This window comes from Haemorhous mexicanus, chromosome 22, assembly GCF_027477595.1.
Source record: "Haemorhous mexicanus isolate bHaeMex1 chromosome 22, bHaeMex1.pri, whole genome shotgun sequence".
Taxonomy (NCBI): domain Eukaryota; kingdom Metazoa; phylum Chordata; class Aves; order Passeriformes; family Fringillidae; genus Haemorhous; species Haemorhous mexicanus.
Genome location: NC_082362.1, coordinates 869099 through 895559, shown reverse-complemented (window position 1 = coordinate 895559; position 26461 = coordinate 869099). Strand labels below are relative to the sequence as shown.

Here is a 26461-nt window from a genome sequence, read left to right as displayed (position 1 = left end):
CCCTCCTGGGAAGGGATGGCTGGAGGGGACAGCTGGTGATGGGATGAGCTCCTCCCATGGGCACTGGGTCAGGCTGGACAGGGGCTGGATTTGGGCACACGGTGCTGCACACCCCTGGAGGGGACTTTTGGGTGACAGTGACAGCATGGGGCCACTGCGGCTGTGCCAGAGCCACCTCCCTGCCTGGCGAGGGGTGTCCCAGCTGGTGGCTTGATGAGTTGCTGGTCACAGGGGTGACTGAGTGGCCACTTGGTGTTGTGGCCAGCTGCTGGCTCTTGCCCCAAGGGCCACCAGCAAGTGTCCCAGTGGGTGTGGTGTCCCTGATACCACCAGGCATCCCTGCACCCAGCTGGGTCAGGGGCTGGGGGGGCGTCCCATGGGTTTGGAGGTTCATACTTCAGGGCTGTGGGTCTCCAGTGGCAGCAGGGGACAGTGGTGTTTCCTAGCTGTGATGGCCACAGTGGGTCCCTCACCCCAGTATTCCCAGGGAGTGACAGTGTCCTGCTCCCAGAGCAAAGAATCAGCACAGTCGGGTGTCACCAGAGGCAGTGTGCTGTCACCAAGGGCAGCATGACAGCCTGTGACACCAGGTAGGGTATTAGTCCCTGTCCCTCACTGCGGTACTGGGGAACAGGCAGTCAGGAGCCAGTCCAGGAGGGGGGACAGTGCCACTGTCACTACATCTCCCCCATGTCCCTCCAGAGCAATAAACCATGAGGTTTCCTGGTGGAGCTTCCAGCCTGGATCCTGGGACCCTTTTGGGCTCCTCCCCCAGCTGCAGCATGACTGGGGATATCCTTGGTGACATCCCCCCAGTCCCATCCCTTCCCTGTCACTCCCCCCTCAGCTCTTTGGGTTCCAGGCCTTCTCCAGCTTCCAAAGCTTGCCCTCCTTCAAGGATGGAGCTCCTCCACCTTAGTTTGGTTCAGAGAGGTGTTGAGGACACAGGAAGGCCACAGGCTACTCCAGCATGAGCCATCTCACTCTTCCCTGGGGCTGGTTTTACACCAAAGGCAAATCAGCTGCATGGCACTGATGGTCACACAGCTCTGTCACCTGCCTGTCACCACACTGGCATGACAGTGGCCATGGCTACCAGGCCAGCGAGGGGACACAGCACCTGGGGGCCCTGGTGACATAAGCAGGGATGGCACTAGTCCCAGATCTGGGGGTACCCACAATGGGGTGGGGACAGCCTAAAGGGGGACAACAGTACTGCCCCCATGGGGGTGAGCAAGCTGGTGGGTGCCACCATGGCCAGTGCCACAGCCCCACGCTGGGCACAGGGACCGTCCCCTCCTGCCTCAGTTTCCGCAGGAGCTCCCAGCCCCCCCGGGGGAGGCGAGCGATTGCCAACAGGCCGGGCAGCGAGCGGGGAAGGATTTATTGACTCACAGCTCGGGGTACATCACAGTTTGAGCTCCCTTCCCGCCTCCGCAGAGGACGTCACCTTGGACTTCCCGGGCAAAAGTGCACGGAGAGGCTTCACAGTTTGATTCCTTCGGGAAAGCAGAACCGAGGCAGTGACAAATGGCAAACGCTACATTGTATGAAAAAATAATACAAACTCTTCTCTTTAAATATCTTACAGAAAAATGAACCTGAATAAAGAGCATGAAAAGCACCGCGTGGCGCAACCCCCTGGGCCCTCCAGGGCAGGGGGACCGAGATGAGCCGCAGCTCCACGTCCCTCTGGAGCACCTGGTGCCGTCCCCGGGGCTGCGTGGTCAGGGGTCAGCACGGGCAGCAGAGGCGCGGGGGTGGCAGGGACCGCTACATGCCTGTCCCCACGCCACGGGGTGTCCCCCATGACACCTCGCTCGGCCGGGGGTGCGGGCAGCCCCCTGAGCCCAGGGCGCCAGTGGGAGCAGCCTCAGGGGCCGGCCGCGGGCGTTGCTACGAGGGTGCCCTGGGGGGCCGCGGGGTTCCTCCTGTGTTGAAGTGCAAGTTCACGGAAAGCCAAGGCACCGCCGCAAGGCCGCGGCTCTGTCCGGGGGAGCCCGGGGGCTCGGGCGGGGCAGCCCCGCTGTGCAAAGGGGAGGTGAGCCAGGGTGGGGAACACGAGGACGGGAGACGGTCCCCGCGGTGCGGCCGGCCGGGCTGGTCCTGGCGGTCAGAGCTACGGCGTGCGGGGTGCCCAGGGCCATGCGGCCCCGGGGAGAGCCAGCTCCCCGGGGTGGGCAGCGGGGTGGGGGCGCGTCCAGGGGCCCGGGGATCCAGCCCCGGGGTGAGGCAGCCCCAGGAGCGGCTGGTGGCGGGCGCAGCTCCTTCTCCCGTGGCTGCAGAGCGGTGCGGGCAGGCGCTCTACCGCGGGGCCGCGGGCAGCCCCCCTTCCCGTCGGTGCATCTCCCCAAAGGCTCGGTCCAGCTGCTCCAGCTGGGAGCTCAGCGGCAAGTGGATCTCCAGGTGCATGCGCAGCGTCTCCAGCCACTGCTCCAGCTTGGCGAAGGACGGCCTGAGCGACGAGAGGGACGCGTGGCAGCTCCGCTGGCTCTGTCCCCACCCCATCCCCTGCCCCAGGGACCCCTGGAGGTCTCCACCACCCACCTCTTCTCGGGGTCCAGGTCGCAGCAGCAGACGGCGATGGGGAAAAAGCTGGGGGGGCAGGCGGGGGGGCAGTAGCGCTCCAGGAAGCCCCGGACGTTGAGGCCGAAGTCGGTGGTGCGGGGCAGGTAATCGGGGTCAGCGCTCACCCGGCCGATGATCTGGGGGCAGCGGCGGGAACAGGCGGCTCAGCACCAAGGGGGGACCTCAACCCCAAACAGTGACCCCTAAGCCCCAAGGGGGAGATGTCCAAGCCCCAGGAGGGAGCCCAAACACAATGAAGAAACCCCAGCCTCAAGGGAGAGACCACAAGAGGGAGACCCTTAACCGAAGGAGAGAGGCCCCAACTCTAAGGGAGGACTCCAAGCCTAAGAGAGGGTACTCAAGCACAATGAGGACCTCAACCCCAAAAGGGAGACCCCAACTCCAAGGGGGAGAACCTTACCCTGGAGGGGAACCCAAACACAATGAGGACTCCAAGCCCTAAGGGGACCCCAAGCCCAAGGGAAAAGGCTCCAATCCTAAGGTGGAGACTCTAAGAGACTAAACATTCCAACCCCAAGGGGGATACCCCAGCCTTGGGGAAGTGACCCCAAACACCATGAGGACCCCAGCGCCCATGGCAGACCCCAGCCCCAGGCGCACTTGCCTCGCATAGGACGATGCCGAAGGAGAAGATGTCCACCTTCTCATCATAGCTCCTCCCTGCAGACACAGGGTCAGGCCATGTCACACGTCCTGTCCCAGCCCCAACAAGTGTCCCCTGCCTGGGGACAGAGACCTGGCGGGCCACATTCCCCTCACCATTGATCATCTCGGGGGCCATCCAGTAGGGGTTCCCCACCACCGTGTAGCGTTTCTTGCGGTCTGGTTTCTTCAGGTTCTTGAGATGTTCGGGCTGGTTCTTCTCATCCACCATCAGCCGTGCCAGCCCGAAGTCAGCCACCACCACACTCTTGTTCTGGGGGGCACAGGGAGGGGTGAGGCCTGGGGGAGCCACACAGGGACTGAGAGCCCCAGCTAGGCTGGGGGAGGGCAGCACCAAGGTGGGACTCACCTCCCGCACGAGGCAGTTGTGAGAGTTCAGGTCGCGGTGGATGATGTTCATGGAGTGGAGGTAGGCCTGTGGGAAGGGTGGGCTGAGAGCAGGGGCACCCCCAGCCATGGTCCCCCCACTCACCAGTGCCCCTCCCACCCACCCATCCCATGGTGGCACCCACCATGCCAGCAGCGATGTCCTTGGCAAAGCTGACCCGCTGGCTCCAGGGGTAGTGGCTGTCCTGGGGGGCAGGAGGGGGAGTTTGCCAAGAAATGGAAAAGGAAGAGGGGTCCCCCAGCCACACTAGGGCTGTGGGATGGTGGGGGACCAACCTGCCTCCCCCAGTGCTCACCATGCTCTTGATGAGGCTCCTTAAGGTGCCCCCTTTGATGTACTCTGTGATGAAGTTGAGCCTCTTCTCCTTGTAGAGCACCCCAATGAACTTGAGCACGTTGGGGTGCTCCAGGCAGCGCATCACCTTCACCTGCAGGAGATCCCCCCAGCCCAGTGTCCTTGACACCCCAAGGCTCCCACACCCCCTGACAGAGCCGCTGCTCGCAGGCTCAGTGGGCAGGGCTGCACCCATGGGGCTTGGTCACCCCTGTCCAGGGGTTGTGCCCAGGTGGGGCCAGGATCAGACAGACCCATCCCTTCTGTCCCCACAGCTTGGGGGATTAAGGACAGGGGACCCTCACCTCTTTGAGGAAGGTCCTCTGGGTCTCCTCATCAAAGCGAATCAGCTCCTTCATGACCATCACCTCGCCCGTCTCCCGATGTGTCACCTGGCCGGGAGTGCAGGGACTCAGCCACCCCCCTCCAACCTGGGGAGCCGAGACCCCCACACTCGTGCCCCCTGCCCACCTTGATGGCCTGGCCAAAGCAGCCCTTGCCCAGCACCTCTCCGTGGATGAGGTCCGAGGGGCGGAAGATGCGGTGGGCGCGGGACACGACGCGCAGGGACTCGGAGCGCCCGATGTCCTTGCGCTGGGACGCGGGAGAGCCCACGGAGCTGGAGCCTGGGGATTTGTCTGTGCTACAGCTCCTCCTGAAGGATGGATGGGCAGAAGTCAAGAGCGTGGGGGACACCCAGCAGGGGTGGGGGCAGGGGGTGGCCTTACGTGACAGTGCGCTGGCGCATGGCAGCGGGGTCCCCGCAGGGCACGGGGGCTGGCAAGCGCAGGGGGCTGCACAAGGCAGGCAGGGGGCTGCCTGCCAGCCCTGGCTCCTGGCCCAGGGGCTCATGGGGGTCATGCTCGATGGTTAGCTGCAGCAGGCGGCTTGTCTCCTGGATCAGCAGGTCGATCTGCAGAGGGAAATGGTGATGGGGTGGGTTTGGGAACATGGTGGAAGTGGGGCTGGCTGGGGTGTGACAGGGGGACCGTACCTCGTCCAGAGGGACGTGGCCAATGGGGGTCCCGTTGATCTCCAGGATGCGGTCACCAATGTGGATGGAGTTCTTCATGTCAGGGCTGATGCAGTCCGGGTCTACCCTATAGGGATGATGGGGCCAGACCGCTGACACTGTCACCATCAGGGTGGTGTACTAGGACACTCCGAATGGGTGTGTCAGATCCCACTGTAACCTCCTGGACAGGGACATGCTGGCACAGTCTCCACAAGTCACCCCAACCACACAGGGACATGCATGGTACCCAGAACCCACTCTGGCATATAAGGCAATGCCAGCATGGCCAGGGACACACCAGCACATCCTCCACAAACCCCTCTGCAGTTGGGGACACACCACCACAGTCCCTACAGGCCACCCCTGGACAATGCGGACAACACAGCACCACCCCTCCTCTCCCACCCCAAAAGGTGTCCCTGGGATGGATCCCAGGGGCAGAAGGAGCATGGGATGCCCCTGCCCTGAGGAGGGGATGGTGGCAGAGGGGACAGGAACGCACTCTCGGACGCGCACGGTGCGCGGATGCTCGGTGCCACAGCCCTGGTCAATGGAGACGGAGAAGCCGCGCTTGCCATCGGAGCAGGCGGGGATGGACACGAGGGTGACGGTATGAGGGATGCGGGAGGCCGGGGAGTCCGGCAGGATCTGCTCGATCACCGGTGTCACCACCATCTGGTAGTAGCAGTGGCCGCTGTAGGAAGCAGAGCAGGAGGGTGGGTAGGGGTGCCGGGGACGTGTCCTCCCGGTCTCCCCAGAGCAGACATACCAGTAGAGCTTGGAGCGCTCCACCAGTGCATAGGTGTCGCCGTCCCCAATGAAGGCGCGGCAGTTGAGGCAGCTGAAGCACTCGGGGTGATACTTCTGCTCCCCAGCCACCTGCGGGCAATGCCATCAGCCCTGCAACCCCCTGTCCAGGCACCAAGGGGGCTGGGAGCACCCACGGGTGCACTGGGGCCATGGGTAGGGCAGGCTGAGCTGTGGGATGGTGGGGACGGAAGTGCCACCAAGCTGGGGGTGGCTGCAGGAACATCTCCCACCACCCTGAGCTTGTCCCCTGCATTCCCCAACCCCAGCAAGGCCCTCCAGGGTCCCCTAAAACACGGAGAACACCCCTGACACACCCAGTGGTGCTGGGGGTCTGCACCCCTTCCCCACCTCCCCTGCTCCCCAGGAGCTCAGCCATGGCACAGGGCTCCATATCCTACCCCTGGGGACCCCGTGGTGCTCACCATGACCAGCCCCTTGGTGATCTGCTCGGAGCAGCCATGGCACAGCTCCCCGAAGCGTGCCCAGTAATCCTTCTTGCAGTACAGGCGCCCATCCTTCTCGTAGTACTGGTGGGACAGGGAGGCCCCGCACTCGCAACACCTGCAGCAGGGACAGGGACACCCTTGTCACCTGGTCCCCACTGTCACCCGGGGGCACAGCCGGTGCTTGCCCTCTCCACAGCTCTCCAGGCAAGCTGCTTCCCTCACTTCCTATGTAGCTGCAGGGCCACTGCATCAATGTGTCATCATCCCCAGGGTGACAGCAGGTGTTTCTGGGGGTGTGACAGTGCAGGCTGGGGCTGCAGGGACACATGGGGACACTGGGGTGGACAAGGGAGGGGATGTGGGGCAGGGAGAGGCATGAGGAAGGAAGCGCCAGCCAGCCCTGCATGAATGTGCCAGCCAGGACAAAGACACACAGAGAGATGTACCAGACTGGTGACAGACATGCCACCCTGGTGACAGACTTGCCAGCCTGGCACAGGCTCACAGAGGGATGAAGACTGGTCACAAGTGTGGCAGCCTGGTCATAGACAGAGGGACATCCCACCCTGGTGACAGATACACAGAAGGGCATGTCTCTCTATCCATGACTAGGGTGACATGCCGGTTTGGTCACAGACATACAGAGGGAAGTCCCACCCTGGTCATGGGTCTGTCACCCTGCTCACAGATGTGACAGCCCAGTCATGGGTGCACAGAGGAACATGTCACCCTAATTATGGACAGAGGAATGTCCCACCCTGGTCATAGACACACACAGGGATGTGCCAGCCTGGTGAGGGACATGCCAGCCTGGTCACGGATACACAGAGGGATGAGCCAGACTTGCCATGGACACGACACCATGGTGACAGACGTGCCAGTCTGCATGTGTCTCTGGAACCGACACACAGAGAGATGTCTCAGCCTGGCCACAGATGTGCCAGCCTGGCACAGACACACACAGAGATGTCCCAGCCTGGTCAGGGATATGCCAGCCTGGTCACGGACACACACAGGGACATGCCAGCGTGGTCACGGATACACAGAGAGATGTCCCACCCTCGTGACAGATGTGCCAGCCTGATCAGGGACAGAGGGACATGCCCCCTTGGTCACAAACTCCCTACCCTGGCACAGACAGCCAGAGGGACACACCAGCCTGGCCAGAGCCATGCCAGCCTTGGGACAATCTGCAAAGGGCACAGGGGGTGGGGGAGCTGCTGGGGGAGTGCAGGGGGTGACAACAGCTGGGTGTGCCCAGGGCTGCAGAGGGGCCTGTCATTTTTGGGATACAGCAGCAGGGGTGCACATCAGACTGTGCAGGAGAGGAGAGGGGTACCAGGGAGGATTTGTGTGGGGGTGTGGGAGTGCCTGGGGGTGCAGAAGGGGAGCCACAGATGATTTTCTATAGGGGAGTGCTGAATGCATGCTTTGGAAGGGGTTCAGGGGGCTGGAAGGCGGGAGATCCTCTTGGGGAGGGGGTTCAGGGGGTGCAGGGGGAGCTGCAGGGGATTTCCTGCAGGGGTTTGCAGTGCCGGGGTGCTGTAGGGTGCAGGGTTGCTGCAGGACACTCTGCATGGGATGCCGGGGGGTGCCCGGGGACTGTCGCAGTGTCGTCCCCCCCTCCCCCGCCCCCGGCCACGCAGGTGGAATACCAACCAGCGGTGACGTCACGGCGCGGAGTTTCCCCACCCCATGACGTCACCGCACGAGGACTCCCCCTCCGATGGCGCAGCACGAACCCTCCCCTGGGCTGGGGGTGGGGGCGGGGAGGAAGAGGAGGGAGAGGAGGAGGGGGAGGAGGAGCAGCAGGGGAAGAAGGAGAGGGAAAAGGAGGGGGAAACGTAGGACAAGGGGAAGGGGAGGGGGAGAAGGAGAAGAAGGAGAGAGGGAGAAGAAGAGGAAGAAGAGGAGGAAGGCTTTCAGCAAGCCTAGCGCTGCCGGAAGCCGCTCATCCGGGGGGACCGGATAAAGCTGCGGCCCCGCAGTGGCTTTGCTCTTGCTGACGGCCCAGAGGGGGAGCGGAGCATGGGGGACACAGGCTGAGCCCCCCGGGGCTCCCTGCGGAGCCCGTCCTGACCCGCTCCCGCTTCAATCCCACTCACTTGGCTCCAGCGCTCAGGACGCGACTCTTCCTCAGCACCGCCGCCAGCATCCTCCTCCACCGACAGGGACACACCCCGGGGACAACCCCAGGCACCCCCAGCCCCGCAGAGAACCCTATCAGGTCCCGGGCACCCCTGTGCCCCCCGACCCGGGCCCTTTCTCCTTCTCCTTCTCGGGGCTCTAACAGCTGGAGCTGCCGGGAGGGCTCGAGTAAAAGAGGAAACTGGGAGGGAGGGGGGCGGGTGACATCAGCCACACGCGCCCTGTCACCCGACAGGAGGGGACAGCGAGGGACAGGCAGCAGAGCCCTCTGCCAGGCCCGGCCTCGGCCAGAGCACCCCCATGGGTGCCAGGAGCCACAGCCATGCTCCAGAGAGTGACACTGCGACGGCTGCACGCATGTCCCTGCCATGGCTGGAACGGGAGGGAGTACTGTCCCTGTCCCTGCAGAGCATCCCACTGTCCCTGATGCCAGCCAGTGTCCCTAAGGCCATCCATTCCAGTGTCCATGACATCATCCATCCCGATGCCCCCGATGCCATGCTGGTGTCCTGAGCGCCACCCACCCCAGCGTCCCCGCTGTCCCTGGCGGGTCCCACCTGAAGCAGTCGGCGTGCCAGTCAGCCTTCAGTGCCTGCAGGTACTGCCCATCGTAGATGCCCTGCCCGCAGCTCGCACACACCGGCAGGTCGGTCCCTGCAGGCGAGGGAACACGAGGGGACAGCGCTGACACCCCCCCAGCTGGCCCCGGCCACCCACAGCAGCAGCGGGGATGAAATCCCTCTGCCCGGGGGGTGAATTCCATCCCCCACCATTGATCCCCCAGCGGGTCAAGGTCGTGGCACCCACGGCTCCAGGGCTGGTGACAGGGCAGGGGTGGGATGGGGGCACAGAGTGTAGGGAGGGTGAAGAGGGGCAGGATGGGTGTGCCAAGGGATCCAGGGAGGATGGTGGGGTGTGGGATGGGTGGTGGGTGCATGGGCGGACAGCAGGATGAGTGCCTGGGGTCCTGGGGGGCACAGGGGGTGCAGGGTGTGCAGGGTGGGGGATGAATGGGGGACACACAGAGGGGTGCGGAGTGGGCACTGGGGCATGCACAGCGCAACAGGGGAACACGGGGGTGCAGAGTGAGTGATTGAGCATGCAGAAAGACACATAGGGATGCTGGATGGGTGCTGGGTGATGAATAGGGGGACAGAGTGGGATGCTGGAGGGGTGCTGGGGGATGCAGGAGAGCACAGAGAGGTGCAGAGGGTGCTGGGGCATGCACAGTGCACGGGGGGACACAGGGGGTGCAGAGTGAGGGATGAATGGGGGACACACAGAGGGCTGCAGGGTGGGGGATGAATGGGGGACACACAGAGTGTTGCAGGGTGGCTGCAGAGGTCCTGGAGGTGCTAGTTCTTGGGGTGTGTGGGGAGGTATGAGGGGCCCAGTGAGTGCAGAGGAGAAGGAACACACAGCCGGGATCTGAGGGTGCCAGAAGGATGCAGGCTGGAGGGGATGGGAGATGCAGGAGGGGCACACAGAGTGTGCAGGGGGAGATAGGGAGGTGCAGGAGGGGATGCAGGCTGGACAGGGGTGCAGCAGGAGATGTGGAATGCTGGGAGGGTGCAGGCAGGGATGCAGGTTGGGTGCACAGTTCTTGACAAGGAGGATGGGGGAGATTTGGGGGTGCAGGGGGGAATGAAGTTGGGTGGCAGTACAAGGAAGGATGGGGGGATGGAGACTGAACTGGGGGAACAGGGAAGATCTGGGGGTGCAGAGGGGATGCAGGGTGAACAGGGGCTGTGTGGGGACATTTGGGGGTGTGAGGAGGATGCAGGCTGGATGGGGTGCAGGGGGATGCAGACCAGGGGAGCAATGGAGCGTGGAGTGCAGTGGAGGATGCAGTGGGTGCTGGGAGCTGGATGAGTGAGAGGTGCAGGGGGTGATTTGCGGGTGCGAGAGGCATGCAGGGCAGCTGGGGAGCGCAGGGGACGTGTGGGGGGCACAGGGGATGTAAGGTGCGGGACGGGGGTTTCAGGGCGGCGTGGAGGGTGATGCAGAGAGGCTGTGGGGAAGGTGCAGGCTGGATGGGGGGACAGGGAATGTCGGGGCGCAAGGGGGACGCAGAAGAGAGAGGGATGCAGTGGAGGATGCAGGGGGTATGCAGCGGGGGATGCGGGCACACGGGGACATTTGGGATGCAGGAGTGATGCGGGCTGGGTGGGGAGTGCAGGGGGCGTGCTGGGGGTGCAAGGGTGCGGGATGGAGATGCCGAGGAGGATGCAGGGGCTCGGGGACAGTGGGGAGGCTGGGGGCTGCGGGGAGGATGCGGGCAGGCTGCGGGGGGCTGCAGGCCGGCTGGAGGGTCCGCAGGAGCCGGGCTGGGGGGTCCCGGGGCCCGAGCGGCGGCGGAAGCGCTGAGTCAGCCGGGGGGCTCGGATGTCACGCACCTTCGTCCTCTCCCATAGGCTCGTCCCTCCAGGTGCAGCACAGCAGCATCAACCTCATGCAGACGCGTTGCCGGCGCCGCGCCGCGCCGGGCCTGTGGCGGAGGCGGTGGCGGTCCCCGCGCGGGCACAGCCCCGGTCGGGCCCCCCCGGCCCTGCCGCTGCCGCTGCGGCTCCGGGCGGCACCGCGGGGCCTGCACCGCGCCTGCGCGGCCCGGGGGCGGGGCGGGGCCGCTGGAGCACGGGGCGGGGCCTGGACAAGACTGGGCGGGGCTGCTCTAGGGCGAGGGCAGTGTGGGTGTGGCCTGGTGGGCGTGGTCGGCAGGGAATGGAGATGAATGGTCGCGGTCAGGGCCGGCGGCGAGGTTCGGGCTACGCGATCGGGCGCGGGGGGATGCGCAGTTCACGGGGCGATGGCGCCGTCCTCCCTCCCTCCCCTGGCCAGCACGGGTGTCCCCACACGCCGCGGTCTCCGCAGCTACGCCAGGCCAGCCCCATGTGCAAGCCACGGGTGTCGCCACAGCCACTACTGGCCATCACGGGTGTCCCGTCGTGCCCCAAGCCGTCACTGTGGTCAGGGCACAGGCTGACACATCCCATTTGCTCTGGCATGTCACCGTGGGGCATCACATGGGTGTCTCTATCATTCCCCACCTTGTCACCACGGGATAGAGCACAGACATCTCCCTGCATCCCCAGGCCACCACCATGGCAAGGGGCATGGACTTGGTCCCGGGTTTGTAACTGTGGGATAGGTTATGGTTGTCACCTTCATTCTCCGCACTGTTACCATGGGATGGCACACGGATGTCACCCCCTGGGCTGTCACCAAGGGCGGGCACAGCCCCGTTGGTCCTCAAGCTGTCACTAGGGCACAAGGCACGGATATTTTTCTGCACCCCCAGGCCCCCACTGTGTGTCAGAGCACAGACCTTTTCATGGATTCTGTGGCTGGCACACTAGGACAGGGCAGAGATGTCCCCAACACCTCAGGCCAGGGCACAGACGGCCCCCTGCGACCCTGGGTTGTCACCGTGAGAAAAGGCACGGGCAACCCCTAGGGGCAAAGGTATCCCCCCGCCCCTCCCGTGTGTCCCAGAGCTGTCACCATGGAGTGGGACAAGCAACAGCCCTGTAGCAAGGACGCAGCATGTTTCCAGGCTTGTGCAGTGCCACGGGCTGGGGTGAGCTCCGGCATCATTGCCACCGCCACGGGGAGGGGTCATGGACATAGGACACAGGTTGGAGCCAGAATCCTTTAAAAACTTGTCCTTTATTAGTCTGTCAGAAGCGAGTCCCTCTGTATGGGGCATCCCACCCAGTTATAGCAAAGTGAGCAACGTGAAGGGACTGAGCCCCTCCTGCCCGCGGTCCCCCCAAACCGGGGGGAGCGCGGGGACTGGGGTGGGGGCCAGGCTGACGGGGCCATCCCTACCCGCACAGCCCCCGCCGCCGGCATCCCCTTCCCTTTCTCCCTCCCTTCCTCCAATGTGGGGTGCCCCTCATCCTGTGTTCCCCCCGGCGATCAGCTCTGGGGCTGGGGAGGGGAACGACAGGCCAGCCCCCCCAAAACCTGCAGAGAGCGATAGCACCAAGGGGGACGGCTGCTCCCCGCAGTTTATTCCGCGCTCTCTGCCGGGACCGAGGGGCGGGGGGGGCGGGCGCTGCCGGGGAACGCGGGGTCCCTCCGGGGAACGCGGGGCCGGGCACGGCCCCGGGATGGACGGGGGCGGGGGGGTCCGGGGCTTGAGGAGAGGGTGTCTCAGCTTTGCTTCGGATTTACATTCTGGACCATGCAGTAGCACCAAAGTTCATGAGGTGATCGGTGACGGAGCGTTACTTCCGTTTCCTTCCGCAGTACTTCCCTGCCGCGCAGCCTGCGCCTGCCACGGGAGATGCGGGTGAGCCCTCCCTGCAGTCCCGCAGGGATGGGACAGGCACGGGGGGCACGATCGGCCCCTGGAGCGGGGGACCGCACTCACCTCTAAAGCCCAAAGCACCCAGAGCTCCTCCGTAGGGCTTGGGGGGCTTCCCTGCAGCGGGAAGGCAGAGCAGGGTGAGCGGGACCCCCGCGGGGATACGCGCCCCCACCCCAAAACACCCCGCGGGGTAAATGGATACTCACCACCGAATCCCAGGCCGCCGGCCCCACCTGAAAGGAGAGCGAAGCCCTCAGGACCACGGGGCACCCCCATTTCTCTGCCCCACACCCTCCAGGCCAGTCCCCCGGCTGAACCCAGCCCCCGGGGTCCCTCCCCGGGCCGTGGCCGTGTCCCCGTGAGCTGGCCAGGCACCGACACAGGCCCCCGGGTGTGTGCTCAGGTGCCGAGCTGGCGATGGTACCTGGAAATACCGGTGATACGCCGAAGCCGGGACCTCCAACGCCTGGGGAAAAAGCAACAGCCAGTGACAGCCGGTGACAGCAGTGCCACTCTAGCGTGGACTGGGGACAGCCTGGCTAGGATTCCTTGCTTACTGCAGGGACAGCAGCTAATGTAGAAGCTGCTGTTCCCACCCTGGCACCTCTGGCTTCCCAGTGCTCTCCCAGTAAGACAGGTGCCCAGCAGGGAATGGCAGCAGCGTGGGGACAGCAAGCGGGAACGAGTGTGGCAGGATAGGGGACACACTCCCACGCCAGCCCGAAACTGCAGCACTCACCTGGCTGCAGCCCCCCAGCACCAAAACCTGCAGGTGGGTGAGCCCCAGTGAGGGTGGGGAGCGTGAGCACAGCCATGGGAATGTGGATAGGGACAGGGACTGGAGTCATTCTTCCAGCCCCTCTGGCTGTCCCTTACCTGGCTTGGGAGGTTTCCCAACAGCTCCTGGATACAAGAGTCCTAAGTCAGAGGGGGGCACCAGTGCAGCCCCTGCCTGGACTCACTGCCCCAGGGCCACACCCAGATCCTTCAGGAGGGACCTGCATCTCCACACGTTGGGGACACGTACAGTACCATTGCCTGTTCCCATGGCATGAACAAGGCTGGGGCTATGGCCCTCAGTCCCTGCTCAACAATGGCAATCCCTTTGAATCACCCCCTGGGAACAGGGCAGGTGACAAACAGGACAGGGGACAATGACAGTGCAGAGTGGGATTGTACTGTGAGACTGGGAGGGGACAGAAGTGACCCACAGACTCCCTTTTCATGGCTCTGCCAGCACTCTGTTGCTGCTGCTGCTGCTCCCTGCAGCCCAGCCCTGGGGTGCCCCACACCGGGACCAGCATCACTCACCGAGGCCACCAACTCCAAGCCCACCGACTCCAAGGCCACCTACAAGGAGTAGCCCGGATGAGCACCAGCAGGGACATACAGTGTCCCCACTGTCTGACCCGCTCCTCAGCCACTCCCAAGTGTTCTCATCCTTTCTTGGGCAGCCCCTCCCTCCATGCCCAGAGCAGCTGCACCCCTCGAGGGGAGCATCCCTCTGCCTGCACGTCCCCACTGCCTGGGCTCAGCTCCTGCCAGCACTCACCTGGGAGGCCACCAACCCCTGGGACTCCAACCCCAGGAACACCTGCCAGAGAGACAGCATTAACACCTGTCCCCCACAGCCTGGCACCCCCAGCTCGGAGCACCTCCAACCACTGCCCAACCTGTTGGGGTGGCCCTGGCACCCATGCTGGGAGTCCCCAGCACCCATCTCACAGTACTCAGAGGGGCTTCAGCCCCTGTGTGACACATGAAGGAGAAAACTGTCCTCAGAGAGTCCAGGGCAGGGGGTACAGGTGGCACTTTGCACCCCTGGGTGACAGCACATCACTTCCCACACCTGGGCCATCAGGGCAAAGTGGGCATGTAGGGGACAGGAAGAGAGGTCAGCACCCCAATGGCCACAGGAGAAGGGTGCCCAGGGACAGTCCAAGGTGGCCCTGGGGCAAGGGGCAGGGGTACGTACCGAATTTGGGAGGTTTAGCACCAGGCTGCACCCCTACTTGGGGGATGCCTGCAAAGTGAGTGAGGACATCACGGTTAGGACAGTCACCCCCACACTGCTCTCATGTGCCACCACCCTCCATTCCACCTGCATCCCTCCCTGCCACCCCTTCATGTGGCTCAGTGGCTTTTAGCATTCCCAGCCACCACTGTCCCCGAGCAGGGTGGGACAAAGCACATACCTGCCCCGGGAAGGATGCCAGTTCCAGGTACTCCCACCCCTGGCACCAAGCCGGGCACGCCACCAACACCGGGTGTCACTCCGGGCACTCCGCCCACGCCAGGCACTACCCCTGGCACCCCTCCAACCCCGGCACCTGCAGAGAGAGGGGTGAGGAAGCAGGCATGATCCCCGTGCTCATGTGGGATGATGTGCCAGGCCTGGGTGCCCATGCCCAGCATCCCCTGCACTGGTCAGTGCCACACCAGGGCTGGCAGGGAGCCTGAGGGGTTCCCCAGGCCAACTCACCAAATTTGGCTGCCTTGGCTGCTGCTTTGGCCGCTGCTGCTGGACCTCCAACACCTGGGCAGAGACAGCAAGGGGGGGGTCAGACCCTGGGGAGGCCTCACAGCAAACCTGGGCAGAGTCCATCCCTCAGGCCTTGTCTGCAGCCCCCCAGGGGACACTGCTGAGGTTCTCCTCAAGCCTGTCCCGCCCCTAGAACTGCCCTCACACCAGCCAGGCTGCCCTCACCCTCACCTTCCTCCTCCTCACCTGGGACACCTCCAACACCAGGAACCAGGCCACCTACTCCAGGAACCAGGCCACCCACGCCGGGAGCCAGGCCACCTGCTCCTGCAAGGAGAAAGAGAAGGACTGGGGCTTCAGCTCCAGAGGAAACGTGGTAGAAGGAGTTGGATGAGAAAGCATGGCAGGCTGGGGGGAGTGGGTAGGTGGATGGATTAAGAGATGCATATGTGGCTGGATGAATGGTTGGATGGATGGTGAGATGGATGAATGGTTGGATGGATGGTGAGATGGATGACTGCATGGATGCTGAGATGGACACATGGATGGTGGGATGGCCAGATGGATGGAGGGGTGGTGAGATGGATGTGTGTGTGAATGTGTGTGTGATGGATGTGTTGAATGAATGGTGGGATGGATGAATGTAGGGATGATGAGGTACAGTACTGGTTGAAGGGATGGTGAGATGGATATGTGGATAGATGGATGGATATGTGGATGCATGTGGAGTGACTGAATAGATGAGTGGAGGAGGTACAGATGGATGGACAGAGAAGGGGACAGATGGACACTGAGGTGGTGGTCTTGTGGCTGGGTGGGCAGAATGGGGTATGGATGGAGCCCAGTATGAGAAGATGGTGAACTCGAACATCGAACACTCCACGGGGCTCAGCTCTCTAGAGAGCAGCCCTGACACAGCCAGAACCTTATCCCACATTCAGCCCTTCGGGGAGCTCGTCCCTCACCCTGACTCCCAGGGACCCCAGGCACTGCTGGGCCTCAGCCCCAACAGGGGAGCAGCCTGGGGTGGGGATGAGCAGAAGACAGGACATGTGGGATAACCCCAGAGAGATCCCAGCTTACCGTACTTGGCTGCTTTGGCGGCTGCTTTGGCAGCGGCTGCCGGACCTCCTGGGGGACAGGGAGTGAGAGGGTCAGGAATGCGTCCTGCCAGCACTGGGGACATCCGAGCATCCCTTGGGCACCATCTCACCTGGAACGCCGACCCCAGGCACCAGACCGGGCACGCCAACAGCTGGCACACCCACTCCAGGAACGCCAACACCAGGCACACGTCCTGCTCCTGCAGAGGGGTTCAGGGATATGTCCAAGGGGGCAGACTCCACAGCAGAAATCCCACTGACCTCCATGGCACCAGGGTGTTCCCACCTCTCCTGTGTGCCAACACACCTCCTCCCTCCCTGGGACAGCCGATGGTGATGGTGGTGACAGTGGTGACTCACCGATCGCCGCTGCTTTGGCTGCAGCCTTGGCTGCGGCTGCTGCTGCAGGGCCACCCACTGCAGGGACACAAAGGACACAGTCAGGGCACTGCTGAAGCCAGCAACCCATCAGCGGCTGCTGACAGCCCATCTGCTCACCTCCAGCACCAGGAACAGCACCAGGAACCCCAGGCACGCCAGGAACGCCAGGGACACCGGGAACTCCAGGAACACCAGGAATGCCAGCGATGCCAGGAACGCCGGCTCCTGCAGGGAACAAGATGGAAGTAAGATCTGGCTGCAGCAACAGTTGAAAGGTTGGGCCTCTTCTGGCTCTGTCTCATAATTGTGGTCAGGAGAGCAGAGCATCCACAGCCTCTTCCAGGATAGACCCAAGCAGGGCAGGAGAGAGATCAGTTCTGTGTCTTGCTAGACCCAGTGGGATGCATTCAACGATCCTACCAGGTTTTGCAGAGCAGTGACCCTGGGCCCCTCGCAGCACATACCGTACTTAGCTGCCTTTGCTGCTGCTGCTGCCGACGGCACCCCTGGGGACAAGGGAGACACGGACCCTCAGCCACCATGGCCCTGCAGAGCTGGGCCATGGGGACAGGGCTCCTGGAACAGTCACCTGCCACCCCAGGGACACCTCCAACTCCGGGCACCGCCCCAGGGACACCTCCGACACCGGGCACCAGGCCAGGGACACCTCCGACTCCGGGCACGAGGCCGGGGACGCCACCCACACCGACACCGGGAACGCCGGCACCTGCGGGAACAAGAGGGGACAAATCAGAGCTGGCTGCAGCAAGAGCTCAGTGGTGGCACCTGCCATGGCTCGGTGTCACCATGGTGCCTCGGAGAGCGGAGCATCAACGGCCTCCTCCAGAAGAGCCCCCAGTTGGGCAGGGCAGGGCAGGGATCGGCCCCGTGACTCTGCCAGCAATTGGCTGGAAATCACCAGCTCAGGGACCACAATGACCCTCATCCTCACAGGGCCCAACGTGCTCCCTGCCACAGGGACATCAAGCCTTGCAGCCAGACAGGCCATGGAGGAGAAGTGGCTGGCTGTCCCAGCAGGTGTCTGGTTGGGCACTGGTCAGACTGGGGAGCTGACAGCCTGGAACTGCTGGCACATGTTAGTGCCACACAGACAAGCACCAGGTCACTTTTGCAAGGACCGAGTGTCAGAGGGCTTTGCCCTCATGGACAGCGGGGTCACCACAGCACAGAGCAAGGACTGCTGACTTCCTTCCTGAATTCCTGAATCCCATCCTTCCCTGGGGATGCAGAGGAATCTTTTCTACAAAGTGTGGAAGAGAAATGGAAGAGAGGGGGTATCAGTGATTTAACCCTCAGAGAAGAATTGCCATTGACCATGGCTCCTCCTGGGGACTCCCAGGGTTCTGCAGTGAAGATGGAGGAGAAGGTCCTGGGACCCAGCCAGGTACCAGCTGCTGGCTCTGCCTTTTGGAGCAGCACCTGGAAGCCAGTCCTGTATGGAACATCAGGGCCAGTTCTGCCTCCTTCCTTGGCCCAAGCTCAAGGTGTCCCTGCTCTTTGGCCATGTCCCTCATCTCCAGTGAGCTCCTTGGGGCTGGTTATAGCTAATGGATCCCACCATCTCACCAATTCCACCCCAGTTTGGAGGACAGTGACCCTGGGCAAGAGCCTGTCTGCCAGGAATCCCTGCCCTAATGGCAGAGGCACTGAACGCTTGGGCAGCAGAACTTCTGTCAGGTTTGCCACTGGAAAACAGATTTTGCACAAAATCCAAGAACTCAGATGAGTCCAAAGCCATGATTTAGGGCTCATTGTTCACTTCCACAGAGCAGCCTGGAGAAACCCTGGAGAGGGAGAAGCTCCTGCCCTGCAGAAGGAGCCAGGACCAAGGAAGAGCAGCCAGGAACTGGGCTGTGCATTCCCCATTTCCCCTCAGGAGTGATCCCAGAGGAGAGCCCGAGTCTGGGCATCCCCTGAGTGTCAGGGTGGGCAGGGTGGGGAGGGTCCCGGGGGCTGGGGCCCCTCGCAGCACATACCGTACTTAGCTGCCTTTGCTGCTGCTGCTGCCGACGGCACCCCTGGGGACAAGGGAGACACGGACCCTCAGCCACCATGGCCCTGCAGAGCTGGGCCATGGGGACAGAGCTCCTGGAACAGTCACCTGCCACCCCAGGGACACCTCCGACTCCGGGCACCGCCCCGGGGACACCTCCGACACCGGGCACCAGGCCAGGGACACCTCCGACTCCGGGCACGAGGCCGGGGACGCCACCCACACCGACACCGGGAACGCCGGCACCTGCGGGAACAAGCGGGGACAAATCAGAGCTGGCTGCAGCAAGAGCTCAGTGGTGGCACCTGCCATGGCTCGGTGTCACCATGGTGCCTCGGAGAGCAGAGCATCAACGGCCTCCTCCAGAAGAGCCCCCAGTTGGGCAGGGCAGGGCAGGGATCGGCCCCGTGACTCTGCCAGCGATTGGCTGGAAATCACTAGCTCAGGGACCACAATGACCCTCATCCTCACAGGGCCCAACGTGCTCCTTGCCACAGGGACATCAAGCCTTGCAGCCAGACACGATACGGAGGAGCTTTGGGACCCTGAGCTGCAGGGCCACCACAGCACATAGCAACCTCTAATGAGATCCTGCCTGAATTCCTGAATCACATCATACCCAGGACATGTGGAGGGATTTCTTCTAAAAAGTGAAGAAGAGAAATGTAAAGAGGGGGCATCAGTGATTTAACCCTTAAATGAGAACTGCCATTGACCATGGTTTCTCCTAGTGACTCCCAGGGTTCTGCAGTGAAGATGAAGGAGAAAGTCCTGGGACGTGGCCAGGTACCAACTGCTGGCTCTCCCTTTTGGAGCAGCACTTGAAAGTCAGTCCTGCATGGAACCTCACAGCCAGTTTTCCATGTGCACAAGCTCCAGCTTGGGGTGGTTATGGCTGCTGGACACATGGGTCTTGCTAGACCCAGTTGGATGAACTTGATGGATCCCAACAATCCACCACGGTTTGTAAGACAGTGACCTTAGGCAGGAGTTCCTCTGCCAGAAATCCCTGCCCTAATGGCAGAGGCACTGAACGCTTGGGCAGCAGAACTTCTGTCAGGTTTGCCACTGGAAAACAGATTTTGCACAAAATCCAAGAACTCAGATGAGTCCAAAGCCATGATTTAGGGCTCATTGTTCACTTCCACAGAGCAGCCTGGAGAAACCCTGGAGAGGGAGAAGCTCCTGCCCTGCAGAAGGAGCCAGGACCAAGGAAGAGCAGCCAGGAACTGGGCTGTGCATTCCCCATTTCCCCTCAGGAGTGATCCCAGGGGACAGCCCGAGCCCGGGCACCCCCCCGTGTGTCAGGGTGGGCAGGGTGGGGAGGGTCCCGGGGGCTGGGGCCCCTCGCAGCACATACCGTACTTAGCTGCCTTTGCTGCTGCTGCTGCCGACGGCACCCCTGGGGACAAGGGAGACACGGACCCTCAGCCACCATGGCCCTGCAGAGCTGGGCCATGGGGACAGAGCTCCTGGAACAGTCACCTGCCACCCCAGGGACACCTCCGACTCCGGGCACCGCCCCGGGGACACCTCCGACACCGGGCACCAGGCCAGGGACACCTCCGACTCCGGGCACGAGGCCGGGGACGCCACCCACACCGACACCGGGAACGCCGGCACCTGCGGGAACAAGAGGGGACAAATCAGAGCTGGCTGCAGCAAGAGCTCAGTGGTGGCACCTGCCATGGCTCGGTGTCACCATGGTGCCTCGGAGAGCGGAGCATCAACGGCCTCCTCCAGAAGAGCCCCCAGTTGGGCAGGGCAGGGCAGGGATCGGCCCCGTGACTCTGCCAGCAATTGGCTGGAAATCACCAGCTCAGGGACCACAATGACCCTCATCCTCACAGGGCCCAACGTGCTCCCTGCCACAGGGACATCAAGCCTTGCAGCCAGACAGGCCATGGAGGAGAAGTGGCTGGCTGTCCCAGCAGGTGTCTGGTTGGGCACTGGTCAGACTGGGGAGCTGACAGCCTGGAACTGCTGGCACGTGTTAGTGCCACACAGACAAGCACCAGGTCACTTTTGCAAGGACCGAGTGTCAGAGGGCTTTGCCCTCATGGACAGCGGGGTCACCACAGCACAGAGCAAGGACTGCTGACTTCCTTCCTGAATTCCTGAATCCCATCCTTCCCTGGGGATGCAGAGGAATCTTTTCTACAAAGTGTGGAAGAGAAATGGAAGAGAGGGGGTATCAGTGATTTAACCCTCAGAGAAGAATTGCCATTGACCATGGCTCCTCCTGGGGACTCCCAGGGTTCTGCAGTGAAGATGGAGGAGAAGGTCCTGGGACCCAGCCAGGTACCAGCTGCTGGCTCTGCCTTTTGGAGCAGCACCTGGAAGCCAGTCCTGTATGGAACATCAGGGCCAGTTCTGCCTCCTTCCTTGGCCCAAGCTCAAGGTGTCCCTGCTCTTTGGCCATGTCCCTCATCTCCAGTGAGCTCCTTGGGGCTGGTTATAGCTAATGGATCCCACCATCTCACCAATTCCACCCCAGTTTGGAGGACAGTGACCCTGGGCAAGAGCCTGTCTGCCAGGAATCCCTGCCCTAATGGCAGAGGCACTGAACGCTTGGGCAGCAGAACTTCTGTCAGGTTTGCCACTGGAAAACAGATTTTGCACAAAATCCAAGAACTCAGATGAGTCCAAAGCCATGATTTAGGGCTCATTGTTCACTTCCACAGAGCAGCCTGGAGAAACCCTGGAGAGGGAGAAGCTCCTGCCCTGCAGAAGGAGCCAGGACCAAGGAAGAGCAGCCAGGAACTGGGCTGTGCATTCCCCATTTCCCCTCAGGAGTGATCCCAGAGGAGAGCCCGAGTCTGGGCATCCCCTGAGTGTCAGGGTGGGCAGGGTGGGGAGGGTCCCGGGGGCTGGGGCCCCTCGCAGCACATACCGTACTTAGCTGCCTTTGCTGCTGCTGCTGCCGACGGCACCCCTGGGGACAAGGGAGACACGGACCCTCAGCCACCATGGCCCTGCAGAGCTGGGCCATGGGGACAGAGCTCCTGGAACAGTCACCTGCCACCCCAGGGACACCTCCGACTCCGGGCACCGCCCCGGGGACACCTCCGACACCGGGCACCAGGCCAGGGACACCTCCGACACCGGGCACGAGGCCGGGGACGCCACCCACACCGACACCGGGAACGCCGGCACCTGCGGGAACAAGAGGGGACAAATCAGAGCTGGCTGCAGCAAGAGCTCAGTGGTGGCACCTGCCATGGCTCGGTGTCACCATGGTGCCTCGGAGAGCGGAGCATCAACAGCCTCCTCCAGAAGAGCCCCCAGTTGGGCAGGGCAGGGCAGGGATCGGCCCCGTGACTCTGCCAGCTGGAAATCACTAGCTCAGGGACCACAATGACCCTCATCCTCACAGGGCCCAACGTGCTCCTTGTCACAGGGACATCAAGCCTTGCAGCCAGACAGGCCATGGAGGAGAAGTGGCTGGCTGTCCCAGCAGGTGTCCAGTTGGGCACTGGTCAGACTGGGGAGCTGACAGCCTGGAACTGCTGGCACGTGTTAGTGCCACACAGACAAGCACCAGGTCACTTTTGCAAGGACCGAGTGTCAGAGGGCTTTGCCCTCATGGACAGCGGGGTCACCACAGCACAGAGCAAGGACTGCTGACTTCCTTCCTGAATTCCTGAATCCCATCCTTCCTTGGGAATGTGGAAGCATTTTTTCTACAAATTATAGAAGAGATGGGCATCAGTGGTTTAACCCTAAAAGGAGAGCTGCCATTGGACATGGCTCCTTGTGGAGATTCCCAGGGCTTCACAATAACAATGAAAGAGAAGGTCCTGGGACCTGTCGAGGTAAATTCTGGGTCTGCCTTTTGGAGAAGAACACTGACCCCCAATGGAGTGTGAAACCTCAGGGCCAGTTCTGCCTCCTCCCTTGGCCCAAGCTCCATACTACCTTGCTGCTTGGCCATGACCCTTGGCCCCACTGTAGCTCTGTGGGGGTGCTTATACCTGATAGATCCCACCATCCCACTACATTTAGGAGGACAGTAACCCTGGGTAAGGGCCCCTCTGCCAGGAATCTCTGCCTGAATGGCAGCAACACTGGGCCCTTGAGCAGCAGATCCTGCAACAGATCAGCAGCTGGAAATGGATTGGTACAAAACCAAGAATTCAAGTAAATCTAAGGCCATGAATTGGGGCTCATTTTTCACTTCCACATGGCTACCTGGAGAAAACCTGGAGAGGGAGAAGATTCAGCCCTGAAGATGGAACCAGGTCCAAGGAAGAGCAGCCGGGAGCTGGGCTGAGCATTCCCCATTCCCCCTCAGGAGTGATCCCAGGGGACAGCCCGAGTCTGGTCACCCCCCGAGTGTCAGGGTGGGCAGGGTGGGGAGGGTCCCGGGGGCTGGGGCCCCTCGCAGCACATACCGTACTTAGCTGCCTTTGCTGCTGCTGCTGCCGACGGCACCCCTGGGGACAAGGGAGACACGGACCCTCAGCCACCATGGCCCTGCAGAGCTGGGCCACGGGGACAGAGCTCCTGGAACAGTCACCTGCCACCCCAGGGACACCTCCGACTCCGGGCACCGCCCCGGGGACACCTCCGACACTGGGCACCAGGCCAGGGACACCTCCGACTCCGGGCACGAGGCCGGGGACGCCACCCACACCGACACCGGGAACGCCGGCACCTGCGGGAACAAGAGGGGACAAATCAGAGCTGGCTGCAGCAAGAGCTCAGTGGTGGCACCTGCCATGGCTCGGTGTCACCATGGTGCCTCGGAGAGCGGAGCATCAACGGCCTCCTCCAGAAGAGCCCCCAGTTGGGCAGGGCAGGGATTGCTAGCCCCATTTGGATATGCTTCTGAACCCAGACAACTTTTTGGTGGATGTTGACCCTGGGTAAGGGCCCCTCTGCCAGGAATCTCTGCCCAAATTGCCGCAACATTGGGCCATTTGGCAGCAGATCCTGCAACAGATCAGCAGCTGGAAATGGATTGGTACAAAATCCAAGAATTCAAGTAAATCTAAGGCCATTAATTTTGGCTCATTATTGACTTCCACAGAGCAACCTGGAGAAAACCTGGAGAGGGAGAAGATTCAGCCCTGAAGATGGAACCAGGTCCAAGGAAGAGCAGCCTGGAGCTGGGCTGTGCATTCCACATTTCTCCTCAGGAGTGATCCCAGAGGACAGCCCGAGCCCGGGCATCCCCCGTGTGTCAGGGTGGGCAGGGTGGGGAGGGTCCCGGGGGCTGGGGCCCCTCGCAGCACATACCGTACTTAGCTGCCTTTGCTGCTGCTGCTGCCGACGGCACCCCTGGGGACAAGGGAGACACGGACCCTCAGCCACCATGGCCCTGCAGAGCTGGGCCATGGGGACAGAGCTCCTGGAACAGTCACCTGCCACCCCAGGGACACCTCCGACTCCGGGCACCGCCCCGGGGACACCTCCGACACCGGGCACCAGGCCAGGGACACCTCCGACTCCGGGCACGAGGCCGGGGACGCCACCCACACCGACACCGGGAACGCCGGCACCTGCGGGAACAAGAGGGGACAAATCAGAGCTGGCTGCAGCAAGAGCTCAGTGGTGGCACCTGCCATGGCTCAGTGTCACCATGGTGCCCCAGAGAACGGAGCATTGACGGCCTCCTCCAGAAGAGCCCCCAGTTGGGCAGGGCAGGGATTGCTAGCCCCATTTGGATGTGCTTCTGAACCCAGACAACTTTTTGGTGGATGTTGACCCTGGGTAAGGGCCCCTCTGCCAGGAATCTCTGCCTGAATGGCAGCAACACTGGGCCCTTGAGCAGCAGATCCTGCAACAGATCAGCAGCTGGAAATGGATTGGTACAAAACCAAGAATTCAAGTAAATCTAAGGCCATGAATTGGGGCTCATTTTTCACTTCCACATGGCTACCTGGAGAAAACCTGGAGAGGGAGAAGATTCAGCCCTGAAGATGGAACCAGGTCCAAGGAAGAGCAGCCGGGAGCTGGGCTGAGCATTCCCCATTCCCCCTCAGGAGTGATCCCAGGGGACAGCCCGAGTCTGGGCACCCCCCGAGTGTCAGGGTGGGCAGGGTGGGGAGGGTCCCGGGGGCTGGGGCCCCTCGCAGCACATACCGTACTTAGCTGCCTTTGCTGCTGCTGCTGCCGACGGCACCCCTGGGGACAAGGGAGACACGGACCCTCAGCCACCATGGCCCTGCAGAGCTGGGCCACGGGGACAGAGCTCCTGGAACAGTCACCTGCCACCCCAGGGACACCTCCGACTCCGGGCACCGCCCCGGGGACACCTCCGACACCGGGCACCAGGCCAGGGACACCTCCGACTCCGGGCACTGCCCCTGGACCTGGAGAGGAAGCAGAATAGTCAGACCCCCCCCCACAAACAACCCACTCTGCCACAGTGGGGACATGGTCTGCCCCAGGGTCAGAGGAGTCTCTTGGGCACCAGCTTTCTGGTGGGCTCCTCACTCACCCTAAAGGAGCTCCTCAGGGTACCTGGGATCTTCTTGGGATTTTATTCCCAGCTCCCTATACCCATCGGGGGCCTGGCCACCCAGGATATTGGGGACTCCCAGGGTCTCCCAAGGCTGTGGCTATTTAGCAGGTTTTCCCTAAATGCTCCAATGTGTGATTCGCTCCTCACTTTTCTCCCACGGAGCAGCCAAACAAGGAGCAGTGGACATCTGCATCACCAAGAGCATCCCTCACTAGGGAAGGACAGCTTGGCACAGACACAGAGTCCCGGCCACCCTGCTGGCACCTGGCAGAACAAACCCACATCTCACGGAGAGACCACGTGTGATGGGCATGCTCTGCTCCCTGCCAGGCTGCTGCATCCCGAGGGGCCCTCAGGCCTTTATCACTGCTGGAAAAGCTGCTGGAGCCAGGACGGGGGCAGGGAGAGCACCCCATAGGATGGGATAGGGGCTGCCGGGGCAGCTGCGGAGCTGCACAGGCCCTGGCATCGATACACGGCTCTTCCCTGTCCTGAGATCTGTCTGAGGCAGCAGGAACTCACCAAAAGCTCCTGCCTTTGCCGCTGCCTTCGCCGCTGCCGCCGCCGCTGCCGGTCCTCCAACTGCCAGGACAGCGGGAGAGTCAGGGATGTGGGTGAAGGGAAGGAGACCCTCCCAGAGCCCCAGGGCAGAGCCCTCTCATCGTCTCACCTCCAACTCCTGGGACACCGCCAATGCCGACACCGGGTGCAACTCCTGGGATGCCACCAATGCCAGGCAAGACACCGGCTCCTGTCACGGGGGACAGCATGGTCAGTGGGGACACAGCCAGCATCCCCAGGGCTGGGAGGGAGGGAGTGGGGACAGGGAGCAGCTCCCTGCTGGGGAGATGAGTGGTGTTTGTGCCACAGAGGGAGACTCACCAAGTTTCGCTGCTGCCTTCGCTGCTGCCGCCTGTGCTCCGACCCCTGTGGAGGGACATGGGCACTGAGCCACCGAGGTCCTGGGACCATTCCCACCTCAGCTCCCCCACCCAAAGGGACCCTGGGGACCGGGCACCCCTGCCAGCATCCGTCCCCCTATCCTGTGGGAGGTGCCGCTCCTCTCCAGGCTGTCCCTGCGGTCTGCAGAGAGCTGGGCAGTGCCCAATACCTGTCCAGGACCAGCAAAGGGACAGGGTGTGCGCTCCCCTGCCATGCCCATGCCACTCCCCACCCTGGGGCTGTGGGGTCGAGTGTACCTGTCCCGGTGGGGTATCCTGCCTTTCCTGCCACGAGGCCGGCTCCAATCCCACCAGGCCTGAGGCCTGCAATCACAACACAGCGGCAGAGCCACGTCAGGCACCAGCC

The 26461-nt window shown here is 62.7% G+C and overlaps 2 protein-coding genes across 11 annotated transcripts in view; both read right to left on the bottom strand.

Moving 5' to 3' along the window:
• Positions 1 to 1366: 1366 nt before the first annotated feature.
• LIMK1 (LIM domain kinase 1) lies at positions 1367 to 10948 on the bottom strand. Of its 6 annotated transcripts, XM_059865970.1 has the most exons (17): positions 10789 to 10948; positions 8951 to 9046; positions 8350 to 8437; positions 6221 to 6359; positions 5758 to 5867; positions 5491 to 5682; positions 4968 to 5073; positions 4702 to 4886; positions 4445 to 4628; positions 4279 to 4365; positions 3936 to 4067; positions 3765 to 3824; positions 3602 to 3667; positions 3349 to 3505; positions 3194 to 3249; positions 2548 to 2705; positions 1367 to 2455 (listed from the first exon to the last, which is right to left on the bottom strand). In XM_059865970.1, the coding sequence occupies exons 1-17, from the start codon at positions 10844 to 10846 to the stop codon at positions 2305 to 2307; spliced, it is 2025 nt and encodes a 674-aa protein (XP_059721953.1). In that variant the 5' UTR covers positions 10847 to 10948; the 3' UTR covers positions 1367 to 2304. The 6 variants fall into 6 exon arrangements, with proteins under 6 accessions (XP_059721953.1, XP_059721950.1, XP_059721949.1 ...); XM_059865967.1 differs by lacking the exon at positions 8350 to 8437 and having other exon boundaries at positions 8950 to 9046; XM_059865966.1 differs by lacking the exons at positions 8951 to 9046; positions 10789 to 10948 and having other exon boundaries at positions 3936 to 4004; positions 8350 to 8914.
• A 1091-nt stretch (positions 10949 to 12039) lies between these two features.
• ELN (elastin) overlaps positions 12040 to 26461 on the bottom strand; it is a 28472-nt gene continuing 14050 nt past the window's right edge. For 2 of the 5 annotated variants that reach the window (XM_059865868.1, XM_059865867.1), the window contains 30 exons: positions 26353 to 26418; positions 26036 to 26080; positions 25824 to 25904; positions 25676 to 25735; positions 24897 to 25001; positions 24772 to 24813; positions 24051 to 24188; positions 23926 to 23967; positions 23204 to 23341; positions 23079 to 23120; positions 21703 to 21840; positions 21578 to 21619; positions 20170 to 20307; positions 20045 to 20086; positions 18793 to 18930; positions 18668 to 18709; positions 17260 to 17397; positions 17135 to 17176; positions 16788 to 16895; positions 16650 to 16706; positions 16400 to 16489; positions 16270 to 16317; positions 15433 to 15513; positions 15187 to 15240; positions 14900 to 15034; positions 14680 to 14727; positions 14257 to 14298; positions 14016 to 14054; positions 13581 to 13607; positions 13177 to 13470 (listed from right to left, as the gene is read on the bottom strand). In XM_059865868.1, coding sequence (XP_059721851.1) covers positions 13244 to 13470; positions 13581 to 13607; positions 14016 to 14054; positions 14257 to 14298; positions 14680 to 14727; positions 14900 to 15034; positions 15187 to 15240; positions 15433 to 15513; positions 16270 to 16317; positions 16400 to 16489; positions 16650 to 16706; positions 16788 to 16895; positions 17135 to 17176; positions 17260 to 17397; positions 18668 to 18709; positions 18793 to 18930; positions 20045 to 20086; positions 20170 to 20307; positions 21578 to 21619; positions 21703 to 21840; positions 23079 to 23120; positions 23204 to 23341; positions 23926 to 23967; positions 24051 to 24188; positions 24772 to 24813; positions 24897 to 25001; positions 25676 to 25735; positions 25824 to 25904; positions 26036 to 26080; positions 26353 to 26418 — 2435 coding nt within the window. In that variant the 3' untranslated portion in view covers positions 13177 to 13243. The other 3 variants (XM_059865864.1, XM_059865866.1, XM_059865865.1) reach the window with 3 other exon arrangements.

Coding starts and splice junctions, on each gene's coding strand:
- LIMK1 (XM_059865965.1), bottom strand. CDS start 8,762: ATGGCAGGGACATGCGTGCAGCCGTCGCAGTGTCACTCTCTGGAGCAT. Junction 5,868..6,220: donor TCACCAAGGGGCTGGTCATG/GTGAGCACCACG, acceptor CATTGCCCGCAG/GTGGCTGGGGAGCAGAAGTA. Junction 4,887..4,967: donor GCCACGTCCCTCTGGACGAG/GTACGGTCCCCC, acceptor TTCCCTCTGCAG/ATCGACCTGCTGATCCAGGA.